The sequence below is a fragment of the Pleurodeles waltl genome, chromosome 9, assembly GCF_031143425.1.
Source record: "Pleurodeles waltl isolate 20211129_DDA chromosome 9, aPleWal1.hap1.20221129, whole genome shotgun sequence".
Classification (NCBI taxonomy): Eukaryota; Metazoa; Chordata; class Amphibia; order Caudata; family Salamandridae; genus Pleurodeles; species Pleurodeles waltl.
This window is the reverse complement of record NC_090448.1, coordinates 1,145,131,859-1,145,152,175: the sequence shown is the minus strand read 5'-3', so window position 1 is coordinate 1,145,152,175 and position 20,317 is coordinate 1,145,131,859. Positions and strand designations below refer to the sequence as shown.

Genomic DNA, 20,317 nt, shown 5'->3' with positions numbered 1-20,317 from the left:
TGTGCTTGTTATACAGATAATGTGATTCTTTGGCGAGAACTATGCTAATCTTACTTCACTTTATTCATAACAGCAGCCTTCAAACCAACATTAAATACTACCTTTACCAGAGAAAGGAAATAGTAAAATTGAACCAATCACAGTCTGCTCATCCATTGTTATTCTCTATGCCCCCTCTTTCTTCACTTCTTCAGCAACCTTCAGATAAGTGCTACACATTGGCCTGTATTGTGTGGATGTATATTATTCACTGGTTGTCATAACACTGGAGGGACACACTCGGCGCTCCTTACACAGCATCTTTTCTCTTGCAAGTCTGCAGGGCCACTTGTTCACGGTGGAGCTATCTGGATCCTAGAGTGCACCCTTATCGCGGCCGTGCGGCATAGAGGCCTAGGGTCTCATTATGAGTAGGGCGGACGTGAAGACCCGTCTGTCAAACTTCTGACGGGAAGGTTGCCAACATGCTGGCTACCTCCCCACTGGGCCCATTACGACTTTCCCACTGGACTGAGGGTCAGAAACCAATGTTTCTGCCCATCAGCCCAGCTGGAAAGTGGCAGCAGCATTGTCTCCGGTTCGTAATCTAGCCGGCATCAATGCTGCCACAGAGGGCTCCCAACACCCTCACAATGAGCATTTCGAGGGTGCTGGGCAGGGGGACCCTGCAGTGCCCATGCCAAGTGCATGGGCAGAAGCCCCCCTGTGGCCTCCTACACCTGTTCTCCGCCAGCCTTTTACTGGAAGTTATACCTCCATGAAAAGGCTGGCAGAGAACCAGGTCATAATCAGCAGGGTGGCGCTGTACGCAGCGCTGCCCTGGCTGATTCTGACTTCTGCTAATTTCAGCCTGTCAGGATAACCGATGATGGTGGTACCCTAGTGATCTGACTGCCAAGGTCATGATGTGGCTGTCGTACCACCACAACAGCGGCAGTCCTGACCCCCACAGCGAGGCTGGCGGTCTCACGACCACCAGCCTTGTAATCAGGCCCCTAGTCTCTCACTCAACAGGTGGCATGTTGATCTCCATCTCCTTGATCAGGAGGAGTAAGTGAGCCACCATGGAGCCTGGGCCATTTACTCTTCTGCAGCCTGGAGCTGAACGCCTGATCAGGGTCCGTAATATTGTACAATTGCGGTGTTGCTAGCCAACTATTTTGTATAATTTTCCCTCAGAGAAATTTCTTTTTGTGATGCATTCCGCTTAGAGGCCGTCCAAGCCTGCTATCCCTTAGAACTCGTGGGTGTTTTCAGGCCCCAGGCTAGAACCTGCATAGAGGCCCCAGGCTCCCATAATTAGCTAGCTTGCCCAGCGCCACATTTAGCCTCCTGGTAGTATTGCATAACACAGAAATGGGCTAAAGGAATAAATGTGATGGAGGAGGCAGTCTCCTTCCCTCCCTATGATGAGTTTTATGAGGCAGTGGGTGCATCTATTCAAAAGGCAGTGGCCTCAGCGATGGAGCCCTTGGAGAGGGTACTAATCAGTTGGCGTACGCTACCCAGGACCACTCCTTTTGGGGGAATGAGTTCGGTGAGCCCTCAAGCGCCCTCCCCCAGCAAAAAGGCCACAGGGGAAATTGCTGCCAAAAAGCCGTCAAAGAGACTGCAAAATCAGGGGGTGGACCTGGGTGCGTTGGACAAGTTAAAAGGACTTTCTTGGCTCAGGTTGCCCCAGCTCTGAAGCCTTCAAAGGGACGCAGACAATGACAGATCAGGTTAGGCCTCCCTTGTTTTTGGCACAACCTGATGATTGCCATGGGTACTCCTGCGACACAGGTCCCTCAAGACCTTGGCAACCTGTGACACACTCCTACAGGAGTGGGGAAGATGCTTGTTTCGGTGGTGCTGCTTCTCCCTCATATGTTAGATCCAGATAACTTGCTGCACCCCTGTTCCTACTAATGTTTGCCAACTGAAAAAGTAGCCACTTGTGTGATGGGCAGGCTCCTCAAGCCCTTATAAAAAGAAGGGCAAGGTGGCCATGACCCCAGAGATCGATACTTGAATGGTCACATTCTTGGGCAAATATATCTGTTATACGAAGAAGGGCATCAACTGCTCCTGATGGCGGTGCCAAGACACGTTTTTTTTAGATATTGCTTGGCCTCTAACCAAAATGTTGTATATGGTGGAGGAAGCAAAACAGCCTGGCTCTCTTATCTCCCCAGAGACCTCATCAGGGTGGGCCGTAAGGGCAGTAATATATCTGTGGAATGCCAATTGTTCGTTGTCCACAGAAATCCTTGTTGAGAAAAGTAGAGCTAAAGCTGGGTGATCTGGTAATTTTGGAGACAGGAGCAATAGCCGGAGAGGGTTAGTTTGGTGAGCCCTTCATAAAGGAGTTGAGGACGTTTGTCTCCACCTTTACATCACGGTATAACGCTCCCTCTGGGAAGAAGATCTTTGTGCCTATGGGTTTTGCATAGGCTGGTCATGGGAGCACACTCGACCAACCACTTTTTATTACTTAGCCCCAACAACTGGTCAAGACTCCCGGTGAGGCCAGTGGTAGGATCAGACCTGGTTAAGAGTGTTTTTTCCCTCCAGAGGTTTTCAGAAACATTATGTAGCCAGAGGCAACCCGCCGACACCTGCAAGGATGCATTCCAAGTGAGAATGGTGTCTAAGCTCAGACCACGACATGGAGGGGTGTGTGTCCTGCCAGCAAATGAACCCGAAGGCCTTGAAGGAGAGAGAGGCTAAGCTCTTCTTGGCATAAGGTAAGAAGGAGCACAAGGGTCATCGAAGATCTAAGGCGAGGGACTCTTCTTCACCTAAGTCTTAGAGGTCGCATAAGAAGTGGCACTGGCACGATTCTCAACGCCGTTCTTCCAGGAAGCGGTCTCTGTCTCGGTCCCCTCCGAGACGGCATGGGAGGTCAGTCCAACGGTCACTCCTCAGCCTCGAAGTCCACAGGCTTCTCCGGTGCCGTTGTTGATAGAGGGCTTCGAGTCCCCGGCGAGTCCTCCGGTTCACTTTTCTCCTGTGTCAACTCATTGTCAGGAGTCGGGGTACAAGCTTCGGATTAGGTTCAAGTGCCTCAGGACGAGCAGAGGTTTCCTGCCTTCCTGACTCCAGGAGTGGATCCAGCAGCATTCCTTTGCTATGTTTACCATTTTCAACAGAACTATGGCCCTTGCTGGTGCACCGGCTGGTCCCACAGGTCCATTAGATTTCACGCTTGGTTTGCAGGCGCCGTACAAAAAGGCAACATTTGTACTCTTCTATCCAGGTGAAGGTGCTGGTTCGGCGCCGCTGATGTTGTCACCTCTGATGTTGTCACCCCTGATGATGTTGCCGACGGTGTCTATGGAGTCGATGCCGGCGCCGGATGGGACCGGATCGGGAGGCAGTCTCTCTCCAGCCTTTCCTCCGCTGGAGCATCCATCTGCTTTGAAACAGGCATCGTCGTCTAATTCTCTGTTGTTGCTGCGGTTGGAGGCCAGACTGAGGTCGAGAAGGAGGGCCATGAGGCTCTTGGAGGAGCAGGACTATCGGCAACAGCTGTTGGAGGAAGGGGAGGTTCCTGAGCCTACGGGTGAATTTCAGGGCCTGGACTCTACAAGTGGCCTAGATACATCTCCCGAGTGGGATCTTTCATCCTCTGGCGAGCTCACAGAGGAGGCAGCATCTTACCACTGCCTGATAAGAAAGGCTGCTGAGTTCTTGGACCTTCCTTTACCAGCATCAGAGGTGAAGACGAACATTCTGACTGAGGTGTTGCATCCATCCTCTACATCTTTGGAGCCCCTACTCCCTTTTAATTATGCCCTTACTGAGCCCATTCTAGACATTTGGAGGAAACCTGTAACGACTCCAGTGGTTTCCTGGACTGTGGCTAGGAAGTACAGAGTTGCTCCAGGGGATCCACAGTTTTTGTCTCAGCATCCAACACCTGAGAGCTTCGTAGTTCAAGCCCCTTATTCTGCCTGGTCTGTACCTGGTTCGTTCCCTGATACTCTATCAGATAGAGAGTCTAAGCGAATGGAGCAAACAACAAAGAAGGGTTTCTCCTTGTGCAGTATGACCTTGAAGTCTGTCAATGCTACCTGTGTGCTGGGGAGGTATATTCATGCCCTGATGGACACGGCAAGAGCTGTGGTGCCGAGCTCGCCTCAGGATTTGCAGGGGCAGTTCGATGAACTCCTGTTGGACACTCAAGCCGCGGCTAAGCAGGTTATCCAGTCTGGTTTGGATACAGCAGATTCAGTTGCCAGGGCAATGGGCAGTTCGGTGGCTACACAAGGCATGCGTAGTTTAGGTCTTCTGGCTTTTCCACGGATGTTCTGAGAACTTTGTTGGACCTTCTGTTTGATGGCAAGAAGTTGTTTGGATCCAAGGCTGACTCAGCTTTGGAGCGTTTTAAAGACAGCAGGGCTACTGCAAAGTCCTTGGGACTCAGCGTCCACACCCTTTAGATCTTTTCGGAGGTTCAGGGGTTTTGGCAGTGGGCCCTCTTTTCATGGGAGGCCACAGTCCAGCATGCAGCAGCCTGCCAACCCTCTCTATAGGCCTTATGGAGGGTGGGGGTGGGTTAGAACACGAGGAGCCACTCAGCAGCCTCCTGTCTCAGCTTCTTCCTCTGGGAGAACCCATCAAGGAAAGCAGCCCTAGTTTTGTCTCCATCTTGCACCCTTCTTCTCCTGTAGGGGGAAGGCTATTTCATTTTCCCAAGAGTGGGAGTTAATCACATCGGACTCTTGAGTGCTGAATATTGTGGGGAAAGGTTATGCCCTTTTTTTTTCAGGAGTTTCCCCCTCCCACCCCTCCCCTTCATTCGTTTTGCACAGAAGACCATCTCCTGGTGCTTCAGCAGGAGGTGTAAGTCCTTTTGTTAAAGGGTGCAGTGGAGTTGGTTCCAGAGCAGGAAAAGGCTCACGGATGCTATTCAAGGTATTTCCTGATTCACCAGAAGGATGGTCGATTAAGGCCTATCATGGACCTGAGGATTTTCAATTTGTTCTTCAGACAGGAGAAATTCCAAATGCTGACCATAGCACAGGTGCTTATGGTGTTGAACAAAGAAGACTGGATGGTGTCTGGCAACTTGCAGGATGCTTATTTTCATATCCCCATTCTGAAGTCGCACAGGTTTGTGGTAGGGTCGCAACACTAACAGTTTGCGGTCCTTCCTTTTGGTCTTACTTCCGCAACTAAAGTCTTCACGAAGGTGATGGCGGTGATTGCAGCGGACCTCAGAAGGAAGGGTGTATCTGTATTCCCTTACCTGGACGATTGGCTGATCAAAGCCGGGTCCCCAGAGCTTGTGCTGCATCACTTGCAAATGACAACACAGTTGTTGTTCAACCTCGGCTTTAGGGTAAACATGCCCAAGTCTCACCTGGAGCCCTCTCAGCGTCTCCTGTTCATAGGGGCAGTACTGGATACAACATTGAATCGGGCCTACCCTCTGCCTCAGAGGATTCAGGACATTCAGGCGTTGATTCCAATGTTTCAAAAGGAGCTCCTGTTCCAGTCCTCAAGGTCCTATGTCTGCTCGGTTTGTTTGCTTCTTACATTCTGTTGGTCACTCGTGCACGTCGGCAAATGAGGGCTCTCCAGTGGTGCCTCCGCAAGCAGTGGTTTCAACACAAAGGGAATCTGGAGGAGTTGATAACGATCTCCAGATATGCTACAGCAGATCTATGATGGTGGACTGTTGACAGCAACCTTTCTCAGGAAAGGCCGTTTTGCCTCCCACCTCTGGTGGCCACGGTCATAACGGATGCTTCCACCCTAAGGTGGGGATCTCATCTAGGGGACTTGGAGATCGAGGGCTATTGGTCTCCAGCGGAACAAATGTTTCACATCAATCTGTTAGCATTACGGGCAATATGTCTGGCTCTCAAGGCCTTCCTCCTGTCCCTTCGCGGTCAGTCAGTTCAAGTCTTGACAGACAACACTACCGCGATGTGGTACGTCAATAAGAAGGGAGGTGTAGGGTCGTTCCTTCTCTGCAGAAAGGCTCTGTGGCTCTGGCCCTGGGCGCAGGACCATCGGATTTGCATAGGAGCAAACCTTCTGGCTGGAGTTGTCAACGTACGTGCGGACAGTCTCAGTTGGCATTTCTCGTCCAATCACGAGTGACGTCTCCATCCAGATCTGGTTCTTCACATCTTTCGGATGTGGGTATTTCCACAGATAGACCTGTTTGCCACTCAGGAGAACGCACACTGCCCATCGTTCAGGTGCAGGGGGCGTTGGGGAATGCGTTTCAGATGTCTTGGTGCGACCAGTTGCTTTACGCGTTTTCCCCTATACCCTTGATTCCTCGGGTTCTGAGGAAGATTCGCCAAGATCGGGCTCAAGTCCTATTAATAGCTTCAGATTGGCCTAGGAGGGTGTGGTACACAGACCTTATCCAACTCTTACTGTGCCCTCCGCTCCATCTTCCTCACAGGGCAGCAGTGGCGGCCGGCAGTTTTTCGGGACGACAGGAACACACTCATTCATTCACACATGCATGCACATCCATTCACAGCACTCATCAACATTCAAACATACACGCACGCACCAAACATTCATTAAAATAAAAAAAACTCTCTCTCTCTCTCTCTCTCTCTCTCTCTCTCTCTCTCTCTCTCTCTCTCTTCTCTCTCTCTTCTCTCTCTCTTCTCTCTCTTCTCTCTTCTCTCTCTCTCTCTCTCTCTCTCTCTCTCTCTCTCTTCTCTCTCTCTTCTCTCCCCCCTCACCCCCCTGCCTTCCCTCACTGGCTAACCTTAGGTCAGCCAGTGAGGGAAGGCAGCAGTCCCAACTTTGTCACAGAGTGGGATGGGGGTCAGTGAGACTGTTGACCCCACCCGACTCTGTGACGAGGTGTCACCGATTTCCACACTCCCTGGGCGCTTCAGGTTTAAGCCCAGCAAAGTTCAGCTCAAGCAGCCAGGAGTTTGCGCATGTCTCACTCCTGGCTGCCTGAGCTAAACATGAAGAGTGTCTGTCAGGCTAACCTTTGCTCAGCCTGACAGGCACTATTTATGAGCGTGAAAAGGTGGGGGGGCGTGGCCCCTCTGCCCTAAAGGACGGGCAGACCTCCTCTCGCAGGGGCCAGTTCTACACCTCCAGAGCCTGCACCTACATGCCTGGAGATTGAACGGGGCAATCTGAGTTCCTTTCCTCTCCCTCCAGAAGTGGTGGATGTTATCTTATTGGCGAGGCGACACGCCACTAGACTTTCTATGCTAATAGATGGGCAAAAATTGTTGCTTGGTGTGGAGAGAGGCAAATTGATCCCTTAAAGGCCCATCTCTCTGATGTTTTGCTTTTTGACTTTTCCTTGGCACAGAAGGGATGTGCTGTTGGGACTGTGAAGGGTTATTCATCAGCGCTGTCAGCCTTTCTTTGCCTTTCTGATCAGCCTTCCTTATTTAAGTCCCCTATAGTTATTAGATTCTTGAAAGGTTTGACTAACAAGTTTCCTCCCACTCTGTTTGTCATGCCTCAGTGGGATTTGAATTTGGTTCGGACTTTTTTAAAGGGTTCACTGTTTGAACCAATGAATTCTTGCCCGTTGAGGCATTTAGTTTTAAAAACGTTTTTCTTAACGGCTATCACGTTGGCTAGCCGTGTGAGTGAGCTTCAGGCTTAGTGTGAAACCTCCTTTTACAACCTTTTATGCTGACAAGGTGGTGCTGAGAACCAGGGCGGCTTTCCTTCCTAAAGTAGTCACTCCCTTTCATATGGGCCAGTCTATAACACACTCATCCTTTTACCCTCCTCCTCATCCATCACAGGAGGAAAGTCTTCATCGCTTAGATCCAAAAAGGGCTCTGAGTTTCTACATTGAGAGGACAAGACTTTAGAGATGATGATCAACTCTTCGCTGGGTATGTGGGCAAACTGAGGGGCAAGGCCGTCCACAAGAGAACCCTTTCCAGGTGGATCATTCTTTATGTAAAGATTTGTTATTCACTGGCAAAGAATGTTCCTCCTGAAGGTATTAGGGCCTATTTCACCAGGGCTAAGTCTGCTACTTCGGCCTTGGTTGGAGGTGTCCCAGTTGCTGAAATTTGTAAGGCCGCAACTTGGGCTTCCCTCCACACTTTCACGAAGCATTATTGCTTAGACTTAGAAGTTAGGACGGACGGCCATTTTGCATGTTCTGTTTTGCAGGATTTCTTGGTTTGACCGGTCAGGCACCCACCTGAGAGTGCGGGACTGCTTTGGGATTCTGTTCATAAGGGGAGGAATCCACAGGTAGTTTTATCCATCAGAAGAACAAGTTACTTACCTTTGGTAACGCTTTTTCTGGTAGATACAGTAGCTATATGTGGATTCCTCACACTCCCACCCGCCTCCCTGTTGCCTGTCTGGTCATACCAAGACTTCTTTTATTATAAATGTATATACGTTTTTGGTGTTTTTATATAAACAAATATTGTGGTTTATATTTGTGTTTGGATTGGTATATATTGTTGTTTTGTGGTGAGTATTCACCTGTTTGCCTCGAAAGCACCTAAAAAGTGGTGAAACTGCCGTCATCATGCTGGTGTGCAAGGATGGAGTCGCCTGCGGAGCCGTGCATTTGTGGCGTCCTCATCGACTTGGATAGCTAGGAAGAAAATTTCCATTGAATGCTGGCGCTTTGGGAGAATTCATAAGGTGAGGAATCCACAGGTATCCACCAGAAAAAGCGTTACGTAAGGTAAGTAACTTATTCTTCAGTCACTGCGGAATATCTTACAGGAAAGGTAAACACAGCGTGGATTGGCACTTGCGGAATCTACAGGACACGAGCTTGTGAAAGATGGATCTGGGGATGTTTGCTGGATGGAAATGCAGGAGGTGTCCCTTCTCAGTGGACTTGTTTGCTTCAAGGCTGAATCACACCCTGGACAGGTTCTTAAGATCACCTAGGCACAGCAACCAATGCCTTTCTCGTAGATTGGAGTCCTGAGCAAGGATCATGCAACTGTCAACACAAGTGTGCAGACAGAGGGCTACTTTAGTGGTCGTCACACTGATTTGGGGGGTCACAAGTTTGGTTTCTAGTTCTACTGGAACTTTCTTGGGATTCTCCAATCCATCTACCCCCAGTTTCCTTATCTCTTAAGGGATTTGTCAAGGAATCCCCACCACTTGGTGACAGCAGGGAATTTACAACTTGTGGCTTGCAGGATTACAGGGAACGATGGAAAATCACAGGGCTTTCACTAACAGCTGAATGACTCTTGGCATAGGGAGTGGTCAAACGTTTAAGGTCTGCCTGTACTTGATGCATAAATTGGTGTGTGCAGAGGGGTAAGACTTCTGTAGGGTCCGATGTTGTGCACATCCTGATTTTTTTTTTTTGCATTCTTTGGCTTCGCAGGGCATGGCTTTCAGATCAGTAAGTATTTTCCGATCTGCCATTTTTGCAGGGCACTTCCCAATTGAGTTCTTCTGCAGGGGAACATCCGTTAGTAAGTTGATGAGGGGGATTTGTTTGTCTCATCCTTCAGACCCCTGATATACATCCTTGTGGGATGTGAATAAAGTCCGTAATATCCTCCTTTCATGGCAGATTAATAAATACCTCTCACTGAAGAAGTTATCATGTAAGCTGGCTGTGCTGTTGTGTCTTGTTTTCTGCTGGCAATTGCCAGACGTCTGGGCCTTGAACATTAGAGGTCGGATTTTTAACCCAGGCGGAGTTACCTTTCATATCTTGGGGGCAACCATATGTAACTGTAGGACTGTTTCCTCTCCGGCTTTTAATAAGACACCAAAGTAGTGTGTGGTCAGATGCATCTGGCTTATGAGAATGGCTGAGGAATTGCGAACACCCCCCACCCCCGGGAACTTCAGGTCTTGATTTCCATCTCCAAGATTCCTCTCCCACTGTAGCAAGGTGGGTTAGATGGATTATGCAGGAGGAAGGTATAGGTACCTTGGTGTTTGGGGCACACTAGACCCGAGGAGCAATGGACTCCATGGCTTTTTCCCTGGTAGTGAGACTGGAATACATCATTAATGCTGCAGACCGGTCTTCATATCCCATGTTTAAAAGAATCCTTTTTTTTAATTTTATTTTTTTAAACCTGTCTTGAATATGGTATCTTTAATAGTTTACAAGCTTTAAAAAAGCATAAACCTTGCCTCCGGTTTGGACATAGAATATAACATTTCCTAGCTCCTGTAACAGAGTTTCAATTTTGAGGACACGGAGGTGAGGATTATCCCACCCGTCGAGATAAAACTCTTGCATTCCCACCCTGAGGCATTGAGTGTGGTATAAGCTGAAGGTTCTGGATGGACGACTGCCGTAAGGTGTAAGTATTGACCATTTATATTCAGATACATTGGTCTGCCTTATGTTCTAGTCATATGATGTGGTATGAAAGCAGGTAATGCAATGTGTTGCGGTGATGGCAGGCTATGTACACTGTTCCGATTGTATGAATTAAAATATTGTGTTCTTATTCGTGCAAGGAATGACACCTGTAAACAAGAATGGGATGCTTTTCAACAGCGGCTGCTGTCGCATGAACAAAGGGGGTCACAGAAAGGAACAATGTGTAACACTTCAGTGAACAGTAATTGGCTCGCTATCAGTTTCCTATCTTTTGGGTTCATGGCAAAGTTAGTTCTTAATGTTGGTTTGAAGGCTGCTTTAATACATAATGTGAAGAAAGATGAGCATAATCCTTGCCTCCATACCCTAATAGTATTTAAATTTTGTTATAGCATCTAGTACATTTTACATATACAAGTGTGCAGTCTTGGTACAAGAAATCTAGCTTTGTTGACTGACAATCAAAGTTACTGTATGTTAAGCTTAACAACCTAACTCCTTTATGAGGCTTGACTGAAAGTTAAGATCACACTTTAAGGTAATTCATAGTGATACTAGTCTTCAAATAGAGTGCAAGAGTTTTTTCTTTCAAAATCACAGCCTTTGTGGAGTAATACAGATTTATTTTTCTGATTACAGCGGACTCCACTGGCACCCACTCTCTTTATACCACCTACAAAGATTATGAAATTATGTTCCATGTTTCAACCATGCTGCCATACACTCCGAACAACAAGCAACAGGTAGGACATGTATTACTCATGACAAGTAGTTATCTTTTTGAAAGTTGCAATTGGGTTCCGTGGCGCTTCAAAAAAAAAAAAAAAAACTTCAAGGTGTCAGACGCAAAGGCCACATTCTATTTCTTAAGTTGATTAGCGAGGCGAGTATTTTATTTTGTGAAGACTCCTATTTTGCACACACATCTTAGCAAGTGATTTAAACTATAGATTTTTTTTTTTTTTTTATCCAAGCAAGATTTTATTGTCACCCGGAAATTATAAGCTGAAATAGTTGCTGTTCAAGATTGAAGCGTACTTGCAGAATTGGATGTAGGTGCAGACAGTAGGGACCTGAGTCAGTGGATTATTCCAGGTGCAAGTCTGACCTCACCCTGGAAAAAGGTTCTAGACCCGCCATGACATTCCTGATTCACAAAGTATGACCACAGTGTAAATATATTCAACTGCTTGCGCTTTGCTATGTATAGTTTACACACTTGCAAGGGTTAGAAAAATAGGTGTGGATCACTGACACTATCATGTTAAAAAATATTGTCAAAAATATCATTTACCATAATAAAGTGTATCTATACTTATAATGGTAAGTACAAAAATATCAGAGAAAAATGTTGTCACCAATTTAGTCCAGATATATTTATTTTATTAATATAACTTTTAAAGTAGTAAGTGTTAAATATTTTTCTAAAATATATATAATTTATATATTCCACTAATGCTTAATACTGTATATAAGTATAATATATAATAATCAAATGTTTACATTTGTGTTTATATATTGAGACCATGTAAGATAATTAAAAATATTTATTTACATTTTTTATTTTATTAATAAGAAATTGTCTATATGTTTGTGCTAATACATTTAAAATATTACAAATATAAGGCAAAATAAATATTTTTCTTAAACGGTAGACTAGTTATATATAATAAAGCAATACATCCATAAAAATGAGTACAAAACATATTAATGTACACAATAAATAAAATATTGAACATTGAAAAATCTAAAAAGAGCATTTATAAAAAATGCTATAAACATTGAAATACATTTAAAATAAAATAAATGTTACAAAAATCATTGCTATAAACTCTATTTAACTAACTTTATTAAAACTATTGGTGCCTTAGAATATTAAACATAATATTTCTGCTCTAGTCTGTGCAACAGTAGGGAAAGTGTTGGATTTTGGAGGGGTTAACATTCACTATTCTCACTCCAGTATGTGCAACACTAGGGAAAATGTTGATTCTCGGAGCTGTGACATTTACTGTTCCCATTCCAGTCTGTGCAGCAGTAGGTAAAGCGTTGGATTTTGTAGGGGTGAAATATGATGTTCCCACTCCGGTCTGTGCAACAGCAGGGTAAGCGTTGAATTTCTGCCCTGGGCACAGTTGAAGGTTATCTTTCAGCCATTGTAGCTTTTTTGCATTTGCCGGACCAACATTTATTTAAGTCACCTGTTCTGGCTAGGTTTCCTAAAGGCTTGCAGCACGTTTTTCCCCTCACCATTCATCATACCTTAGTGGGATCTGAAACTTGTTCCCACCATTTGTGCACCATTTCAGCATTTGCACAAATGGTCTTTTGACCATCAAAACTGTCTTCATAATGGTCATAACATCGACCAGGAGGGTCACTGAATTGAAGGCGTACTTGGAGCACCCTCCCTAAACCACCTTCTACCTGGACAACTTCGTCCTCAGGACACATGCCTCCTTCTTTCTAAAGGTTGTGACTCCCTTCCATCTGCCTCATCCCTACAAAGAAGAGGAGAGACTCCACCATTTGGACCCAGACCGTACAAAAGACTTGTGTGGAAAATCAACTCCTCGTGGGGTTATGTAGGACCTAAGAAGGGACGGCTGTGTAGAAATGAACCATCTGAAGATGGATAGTGCTCTGCGTCAAGATCGGCTATGCGTTGGCCAGGAAGCAACCCGCTGAGGGTTTGTGTGCTCATTCCAACAGAGCTAAGGCTTGTGACTGCGTTGTCCCATAGAGTCCATGTCGCGATATGACAGGTAGCAACATGGACCTGCATGCACATGTTTGTCAGACACTACTGTCAGGAGAGTCCAATCCGTTGAGATGGGTACCTTGCCCTTTCGGTGCTAGGGGACCTTTTGATTTACAAATGGGTTCATAGACCCACCTTTGGGTAAGGCATTGCTTGGGTATCTATTCTAAGTTAAGGAGCCTGCAGCTAGGAGTCTCTATCAGAGGAACAAGTTACTTACCTTCAGTTACCCCTTATTTGGTAGAGACTGTCTAGCCACAGATTCCTTACTGACCCTCCCATTCTCTGCAAGCTAATTGTATTGCAAGGGATACTCTTCTCAGGGCCTTCGTTTTTTCCACTCCATTGGTCAGTTTTCATTGTGGTTCTGCGCTGGTGTGGAAAGTTGCCAAAGTTACTGATGTCAGCTCACAGCTGTGGCACCTATACTGTATAGGCACCACAGCTGTCACTTCCGTCAAGGATGACACCGACGCAGAGCTTAACTACGTCACTTATTGTCATGCAGGGGTACTGCTCAAAAATATTCTGCATCTAGTCTGATGCCTGGGGATATCCAAAAGTAAGGAATCTATGGCTAGATGGTCTCTACCAGATAAGGGGTTACCAAAGGTAAGTAACTTATTAATTGTGAATTTGTAGTTGGTAAGAGGATCCCCATAAATAAAAAGGAAAGTGAAACCATGATATTAAAACCAGTGACTTGTACTCTTGGAAATTAATCTCAAACTAAAGGTAGATGTGAGTGAATAGGAGTGTTCCTTTAAAACTATCAACGACCTGTCCTCTTTAGTTTCGTCTAAGAAGAACAGCTTCTAACACCTAGGGATTGCAAAAGCCAATTCTGGGTTTGAGGCTTCATGCAATCATATCATTCAGAATATCGATTCCACAGGTATAAAACCATATAACATTCTTTTTCTGAAATAATTCTTGCAGTGTGCCTGGTTAATTTCTCGATACGGACAGGCTTACCTTTGTTGCACCACTGGCGTTTTCGCACATTGCCCTCATTCATAAATTGTATGGGTTCCCTGCTAGTGCTCACTTAGTTAAGTCTACCTTGTTTATATGTCTTCCAGGCTGTGAATCTGAGGGATTCCAGCTCCGTAGAGCTGTAGGTAAAAATACTTTCAGACTCTGGAATCATTAAATGTGTTCTATCATGAGGGTTTGTTTATGCTGGGCTTTCAAAGTGCTAGCTGCTCTTTTCAAAATTCATCAGGCTAACATCCACTACGCATGGTGATGTTGCAGTCCACTGAAATCACAGAAGGAAGAATGGATGCACACGTTGAATCGCAAGCTGTGAGTCCATAGTAATACAACTAAATATTCCACTATTAAAAATAAAAAGAATTTTGGGGCAGCTTATGGCCTTATTGGCCACTTGGTGCTAGACTTGAAAGACTGCTTAGTGCCCTTTCTCCGTGCTTTTGTGCCCTCGCCTTTTGTTTGACCCTAATTTGCAATGTGCTGTAACATTTTCTGCATAGCACAGTAATTCACTAATATAGAAACTGACATTTTAGGAACGTGCAACTTTAACAATAATGTGAAAGAGAAAAATGAAGAGTTTGTTTGTGCTAAGCTGGGCATCAGGCTAGACACCTAAAAGAAGAAAAACGTCTTTATTTCTTTTGAGCCTTGGTTACCCTGTTCTCCAGCTTTTCTCTTACGCTACTCCAGTTTACATGTTTGGGATTGTGTGGAGCTTTGTAATGAAATGTGTTTTGTCGAGGGAGAAGCAGGTTAATTTTGAAGTGCTTTGGGGATATAAAAGGCAAAATGGAATTAAAAGAAACTTGCTCCCGTCTCATTTAGGTTCAAACAAATATTGCCCATCAGCTCTTTACAGGCACAAAAATCTGAATCTCTACACCAAGCTTTCAAGCTTTAGCAGTTCATTAGATTGAGCTTTTCATTCTGACACATCAGAAACAGATTTTGTGCCTCGAAATACAGATAGCGGAGAAGATGGCGTAACTATCTCTGGCAGCTGAAGGCTATCTGCTAGCAGAATCCATGGACAGATGGTACTGTAATAAGGATTTAAATGGAGGATAATCTTTAATCTTTAATATGCCCTTCATAAATTGCATTGCAGAAGGGAAATTACTAAGCAGAACTCTTTCATTTGAAAGCAAAAGGAAGTGAACCGTACAGTTGCTTACTTGTTGGTTTTGAGAAAATACCCTGACTATATTACAAATAATTTGAATTTATGTAAGATAAGTAATTATATGCTTTCAAAGGTGGCTATGCAAGTGTTGTTTTGATCTGAGCTGCTCATATGCTGGTTATACTGTAACCAGTATGAGATGATCAGAGGTCCATCATCCTGAATTGGCCACACAAGACCGCTCTTTAGCTCTAGACTTTGAGTGCCGAAGTCAGGAGTTCAGAACAAAATATCATATCCAGTTTTATTTTGTTCTCCTTCTCTGGCTTGCAGGTTTTAGTCTTTAAAAAAAAAAAAAGAATACAATATACCAAGTACTGGGGTGTGTCATCTATACACCGTACTGGTCTCTCATGGGTTTTTTTGACATCCGAAATTCCTGACTGTAAGGAAATGCCTCCTTGGCATGGTTGCCCCCTGACTTTTTGCCTTTGCTGATGCTATGTTTACAATTGAAAGTGTGCTGAGGCCTGCTAACCAGGCCCCAGCACCGGTGTTCTTTCCCTAACCTGTACTTTTGTATCCACAATTGGCAGACCCTGGCATCCAGATAAGTCCCTTGTAACTGGTACTTCTAGTACCAAGGGCCCTGATGCCAAGGAAGGTCTCTAAGGGCTGCAGCATGTCTTATGCCACCCTGGAGACCTCTCACTCAGCACAGACACACTGCTTGCCAGCTTGTGTGTGCTAGTGAGGACAAAACGAGTAAGTCGACATGGCACTCCCCTCAGGGTGCCATGCCAGCCTCTCACTGCCTATGCAGTATAGGTAAGACACCCCTCTAGCAGGCCTTACAGCCCTAAGGCAGGGTGCACTATACCATAGGTGAGGGTACCAGTGCATGAGCATGGTACCCCTACAGTGTCTAAACAAAACCTTAGACATTGTAAGTGCAGGGTAGCCATAAGAGTATATGGTCTGGGAGTCTGTCAAACACGAACTCCACAGCACCATAATGGCTACACTGAAAACTGGGAAGTTTGGTATCAAACTTCTCAGCACAATAAATGCACACTGATGCCAGTGTACATTTTATTGTAAAATACACCACAGAGGGCACCTTAGAGGTGCCCCCTGAAACTTAACCGACTATCTGTGTAGGCTGACTAGTTTCAGCAGCCTGCCACACCAGAGACATGTTGCTGGCCCCATGGGGAGAGTGCCTTTGTCACTCTGAGGCCAGTAACAAAGCCTGCACTGGGTGGAGATGCTAACACCTCCCCCAGGCAGGAGCTGTAACACCTGGCGGTGAGCCTCAAAGGCTCACCCCTTTGTCACAGCCCAGCAGGGCACTCCAGCTTAGTGGAGTTGCCCGCCCCCTCCGGCCACGGCCCCCACTTTTGGCGGCAAGGCTGGAGGGAACAAAGAAAGCAACAAGGAGGAGTCACTGGCCAGTCAGGACAGCCCCTAAGGTGTCCTGAGCTGAAGTGACTCTAACTTTTAGAAATCCTCCATCTTGCAGATGGAGGATTCCCCCAATAGGGTTAGGATTGTGACCCCCTCCCCTTGGGAGGAGGCACAAAGAGGGTGTACCCACCCTCAGGGCTAGTAGCCATTGGCTACTAACCCCCCAGACCTAAACACGCCCTTAAATTTAGTATTTAAGGGCTACCCTGAACCCTAGAAAATTAGATTCCTGCAACTACAAGAAGAAGGACTGCCTAGCTGAAAACCCCTGCAGAGGAAGACCAGAAGACGACAACTGCCTTGGCTCCAGAAACTCACCGGCCTGTCTCCTGCCTTCCAAAGATCCTGCTCCAGCGACGCCTTCCAAAGGGACCAGCGACCTCGACATCCTCTGAGGACTGCCCCTGCTTCGAAAAGACAAGAAACTCCCGAGGACAGCGGACCTGCTCCAAGAAAGGCTGCAACTTTGTTTCCAGCAGCCTTGAAAGAACCCTGCAAGCTCCCCGCAAGAAGCGTGAGACTTGCAACACTGCACCCGGCGACCCCGACTCGGCTGGTGGAGATCCAACACCTCAGGAGGGACCCCAGGACTACTCTGATACTGTGAGTATAAAAACCTGTCCCCCCTGAGCCCCCACAGCGCCGCCTGCAGAGGGAATCCCGAGGCTTCCCCTGACCGCGACTCCTTGAATCCAAGTCCCGACGCCTGGAAAAGACCCTGCACCCGCAGCCCCCAGGACCTGAAGGACCGGACTTTCACTGGAGAAGTGACCCCCAGGAGTCCCTCTCCCTTGCCCAAGTGGAGGTTTCCCCGAGGAAGCCCCCCCTTGCCTGCCTGCAGCGCTGAAGAGATCCCTTGATCTCTCATAGACTAACATTGCGAACCCGACGCTGGTTTCTACACTGCACCCGGCCGCCCCCGCGCTGCTGAGGGTGAAATTTCTGTGTGGGCTTGTGTCCCCCCCGGTGCCCTACAAAACCCCCCTGGTCTGCCCTCCGAAGACGCGGGTACTTACCTGCAAGCAGACCGGAACCGGGACACCCCCTTCTCTCCATTCTAGCCTATGCGTTTTGGGCACCACTTTGAACTCTGCACCTGACCGGCCCTGAGCTGCTGGTGTGGTGACTTTGGGGTTGCTCTGAACCCCCAACGGTGGGCTACCTTGGACCAAGAACTGAACCCTGTAAGTGTCTTACTTACCTGGTAAAACTAACCAAAACTTACCTCCCCTAGGAACTGTGAAAATTGCACTAAGTGTCCACTTTTAAAACAGCTATTTGTCAATAACTTGAAAAGTATACATGCAATTTTTATGATTTAAAGTTCCTAAAGTACTTACCTGCAATACCTTTCAAATGAGATATTACATGTAGAATTTGAACCTGTGGTTCTTAAAATAAACTAAGAAAATATATTTTTCTATACAAAAACCTATTGGCTGGATTTGTCTCTGAGTGTGTGTACCTCATTTATTGTCTATGTGTATGTACAACAAATGCTTAACACTACTCCTTGGATAAGCCTACTGCTCGACCACACTACCACAAAATAGAGCATTAGTATTATCTCTTTTTGCCACTATCTTACCTCTAAGGGGAACCCTTGGACTCTGTGCATGCTATTCCTTACTTTGAAATAGCACATACAGAGCCAACTTCCTACATTGGTGGATCAGCGGTGGGGTACAAGACTTTGCATTTGCTGGACTACTCAGCCAATACCTGATCACACGACAAATTCCAAAATTGTCATTAGAAATTCATTTTTGCAATTTGAAATTTTTCTAAATTCTTAAAAGTCCTGCTAGGGCCTTGTGTGTTAAGTCCCTGTTTAGCATTGTCTTTTAGAGTTTAAAAGTTTGTTAAAAGTTTGAAATTAGATTCTAGAAACAGTTTTAGATTCTTTAAAAAGTCTTCCAACTCTTAGCAAAATAATGTCTGATACAGAGATGAATGTGGTGGAACTCGACACCACACCTTACCTCCATCTTAAGATGAGGGAGCTAAGGTCTCTCTGTAATATCAAAAAAATAACCATTGGCTCCAGACCTACCAAAATTCAGCTCCAGGAGCTGTTGGCAGAGTTTGAAAAAGCCAACCCCTCTGATGATGACCTCACAGAGGAAGAAATTAGTGACTTGGAGGCCAATGTCCCTCCTCCAGTCCTAAATAGGGAGAACAGGTCCCCTCAAGTCCTGTCTCCAACTGTGTTAGTCAGAAATAGTGAGTCCCTCACAGGAGGGTCCCACATTTCTGAAATCACTGAGGATGCTCTCAGTGAAGATGACCTCCTGTTAGCCAGGATGGCCAAAAGATTGGCTTTAGAGAGACAGCTCCTAGCCATAGAAAGGGAAAGACAAGAGATGGGCCTAGGACCCATCAATGGTGGCAGCAATATAAATAGGGTCAGAGATTCTCCTGACATGTTAAAAATCCCCAAAGGGATTGTGACAAAATTTGAAGATGGTGATGACATCACCAAGTGGTTCACAGCTTTTGAGAGGGCTTGTGTAACCAGAAAAGTGAACAGATCTCACTGGGGTGCTCTCCTTTGGGAAATGTTCACTGGAAAGTGTAGGGATAGACTCCTCACACTCTCTGGAAAAGATGCAGAATCTTATGACCTCATGAAGGGTACCCTGATTGAGGGCTTTGGATTCTCCACTGAGGAGTATAGGATTAGATTCAGGGGGGCTCAAAAATCCTCGAGCCAGACCTGGGTTGACTTTGTAGACTACTCAGTGAAAACACTAGATGGTTGGATTCAAGGCAGTGGTGTAAGTAATTATGATGGGCTGTACAATTTATTTGTGAAAGAACACCTGTTAAGTAATTGTTTCAATGATAAACTGCATCAGCATCTGGTAGACCTAGGACCAATTTCTCCCCAAGAATTGGGAAAGAAGGCGGACCATTGGGTCAAGACAAGGGTGTCCAAGACTTCAACAGGGGGTGACCAAAAGAAAGGGGTCACAAAGACTCCCCAGGGGAAGGGTGATGAGACAACCAAAACTAAAAATAGTAAAGAGTCTTCTACAGGCCCCCAAAAACCTGCACAGGAGGGTGGGCCCAGAGCCTCTTCACAAAACAATGGGTACAAGGGTAAAAACTTTGATCCCAAAAAGGCCTGGTGTCATAGCTGTAAACAGCATGGACACCAAACTGGAGACAAGGCCTGTCCCAAGAAAGGTTCCACTCCAAACTCCCATCCAGGTAACACTGGTATGGCTAGTCTCCAAGTGGGATCAACAGTGTGCCCAGAGCAAATCAGGGTCCACACTGAAGCTACTCTAGTTTCTGAGGGTGGGGTGGATTTAGCCACACTAGCTGTCTGGCCGCCTAACATGCAAAAATACAGACAGCAACTCTTAATTAATGGGACTAGAATAGAGGGCCTGAGGGATACAGGTGCCAGTGTCACCATGGTGACAGAGAAACTGGTTTCCCCTGGCCAATACCTGACTGGAAAAACTTACACAGTCACCAACGCTGACAATCAGAGAAAAGTACATCCCATGGCAATGGTTACTTTAGAATGGGGAGGGGTCAATGGCCTGAAACAGGTGGTGGTCTCCTCAAATATCCCAGTGGACTGTCTGCTTGGAAATGACCTGGAGTCCTCAGCATGGGCTGAGGTAGAACTAAAAACCCATGCAGCAATGCTGGGTATCCCTGAACTGGTGTGTGT

At 46.2% G+C, this 20,317-nt stretch overlaps 1 protein-coding gene across 7 annotated transcripts in view; it reads left to right on the top strand.

Moving 5' to 3' along the window:
- SIPA1L1 (signal induced proliferation associated 1 like 1) overlaps positions 1 to 20,317 on the top strand; it is a 701,300-nt gene that overhangs the window by 358,224 nt on the left and 322,759 nt on the right. For all 7 annotated transcript variants that reach the window (XM_069208954.1, XM_069208957.1, XM_069208956.1 and 4 more), the window contains one exon: positions 10,919 to 11,022. In XM_069208954.1, coding sequence (XP_069065055.1) covers positions 10,919 to 11,022 — 104 coding nt within the window. The remainder of the gene's footprint in view (positions 1 to 10,918; positions 11,023 to 20,317) is intronic.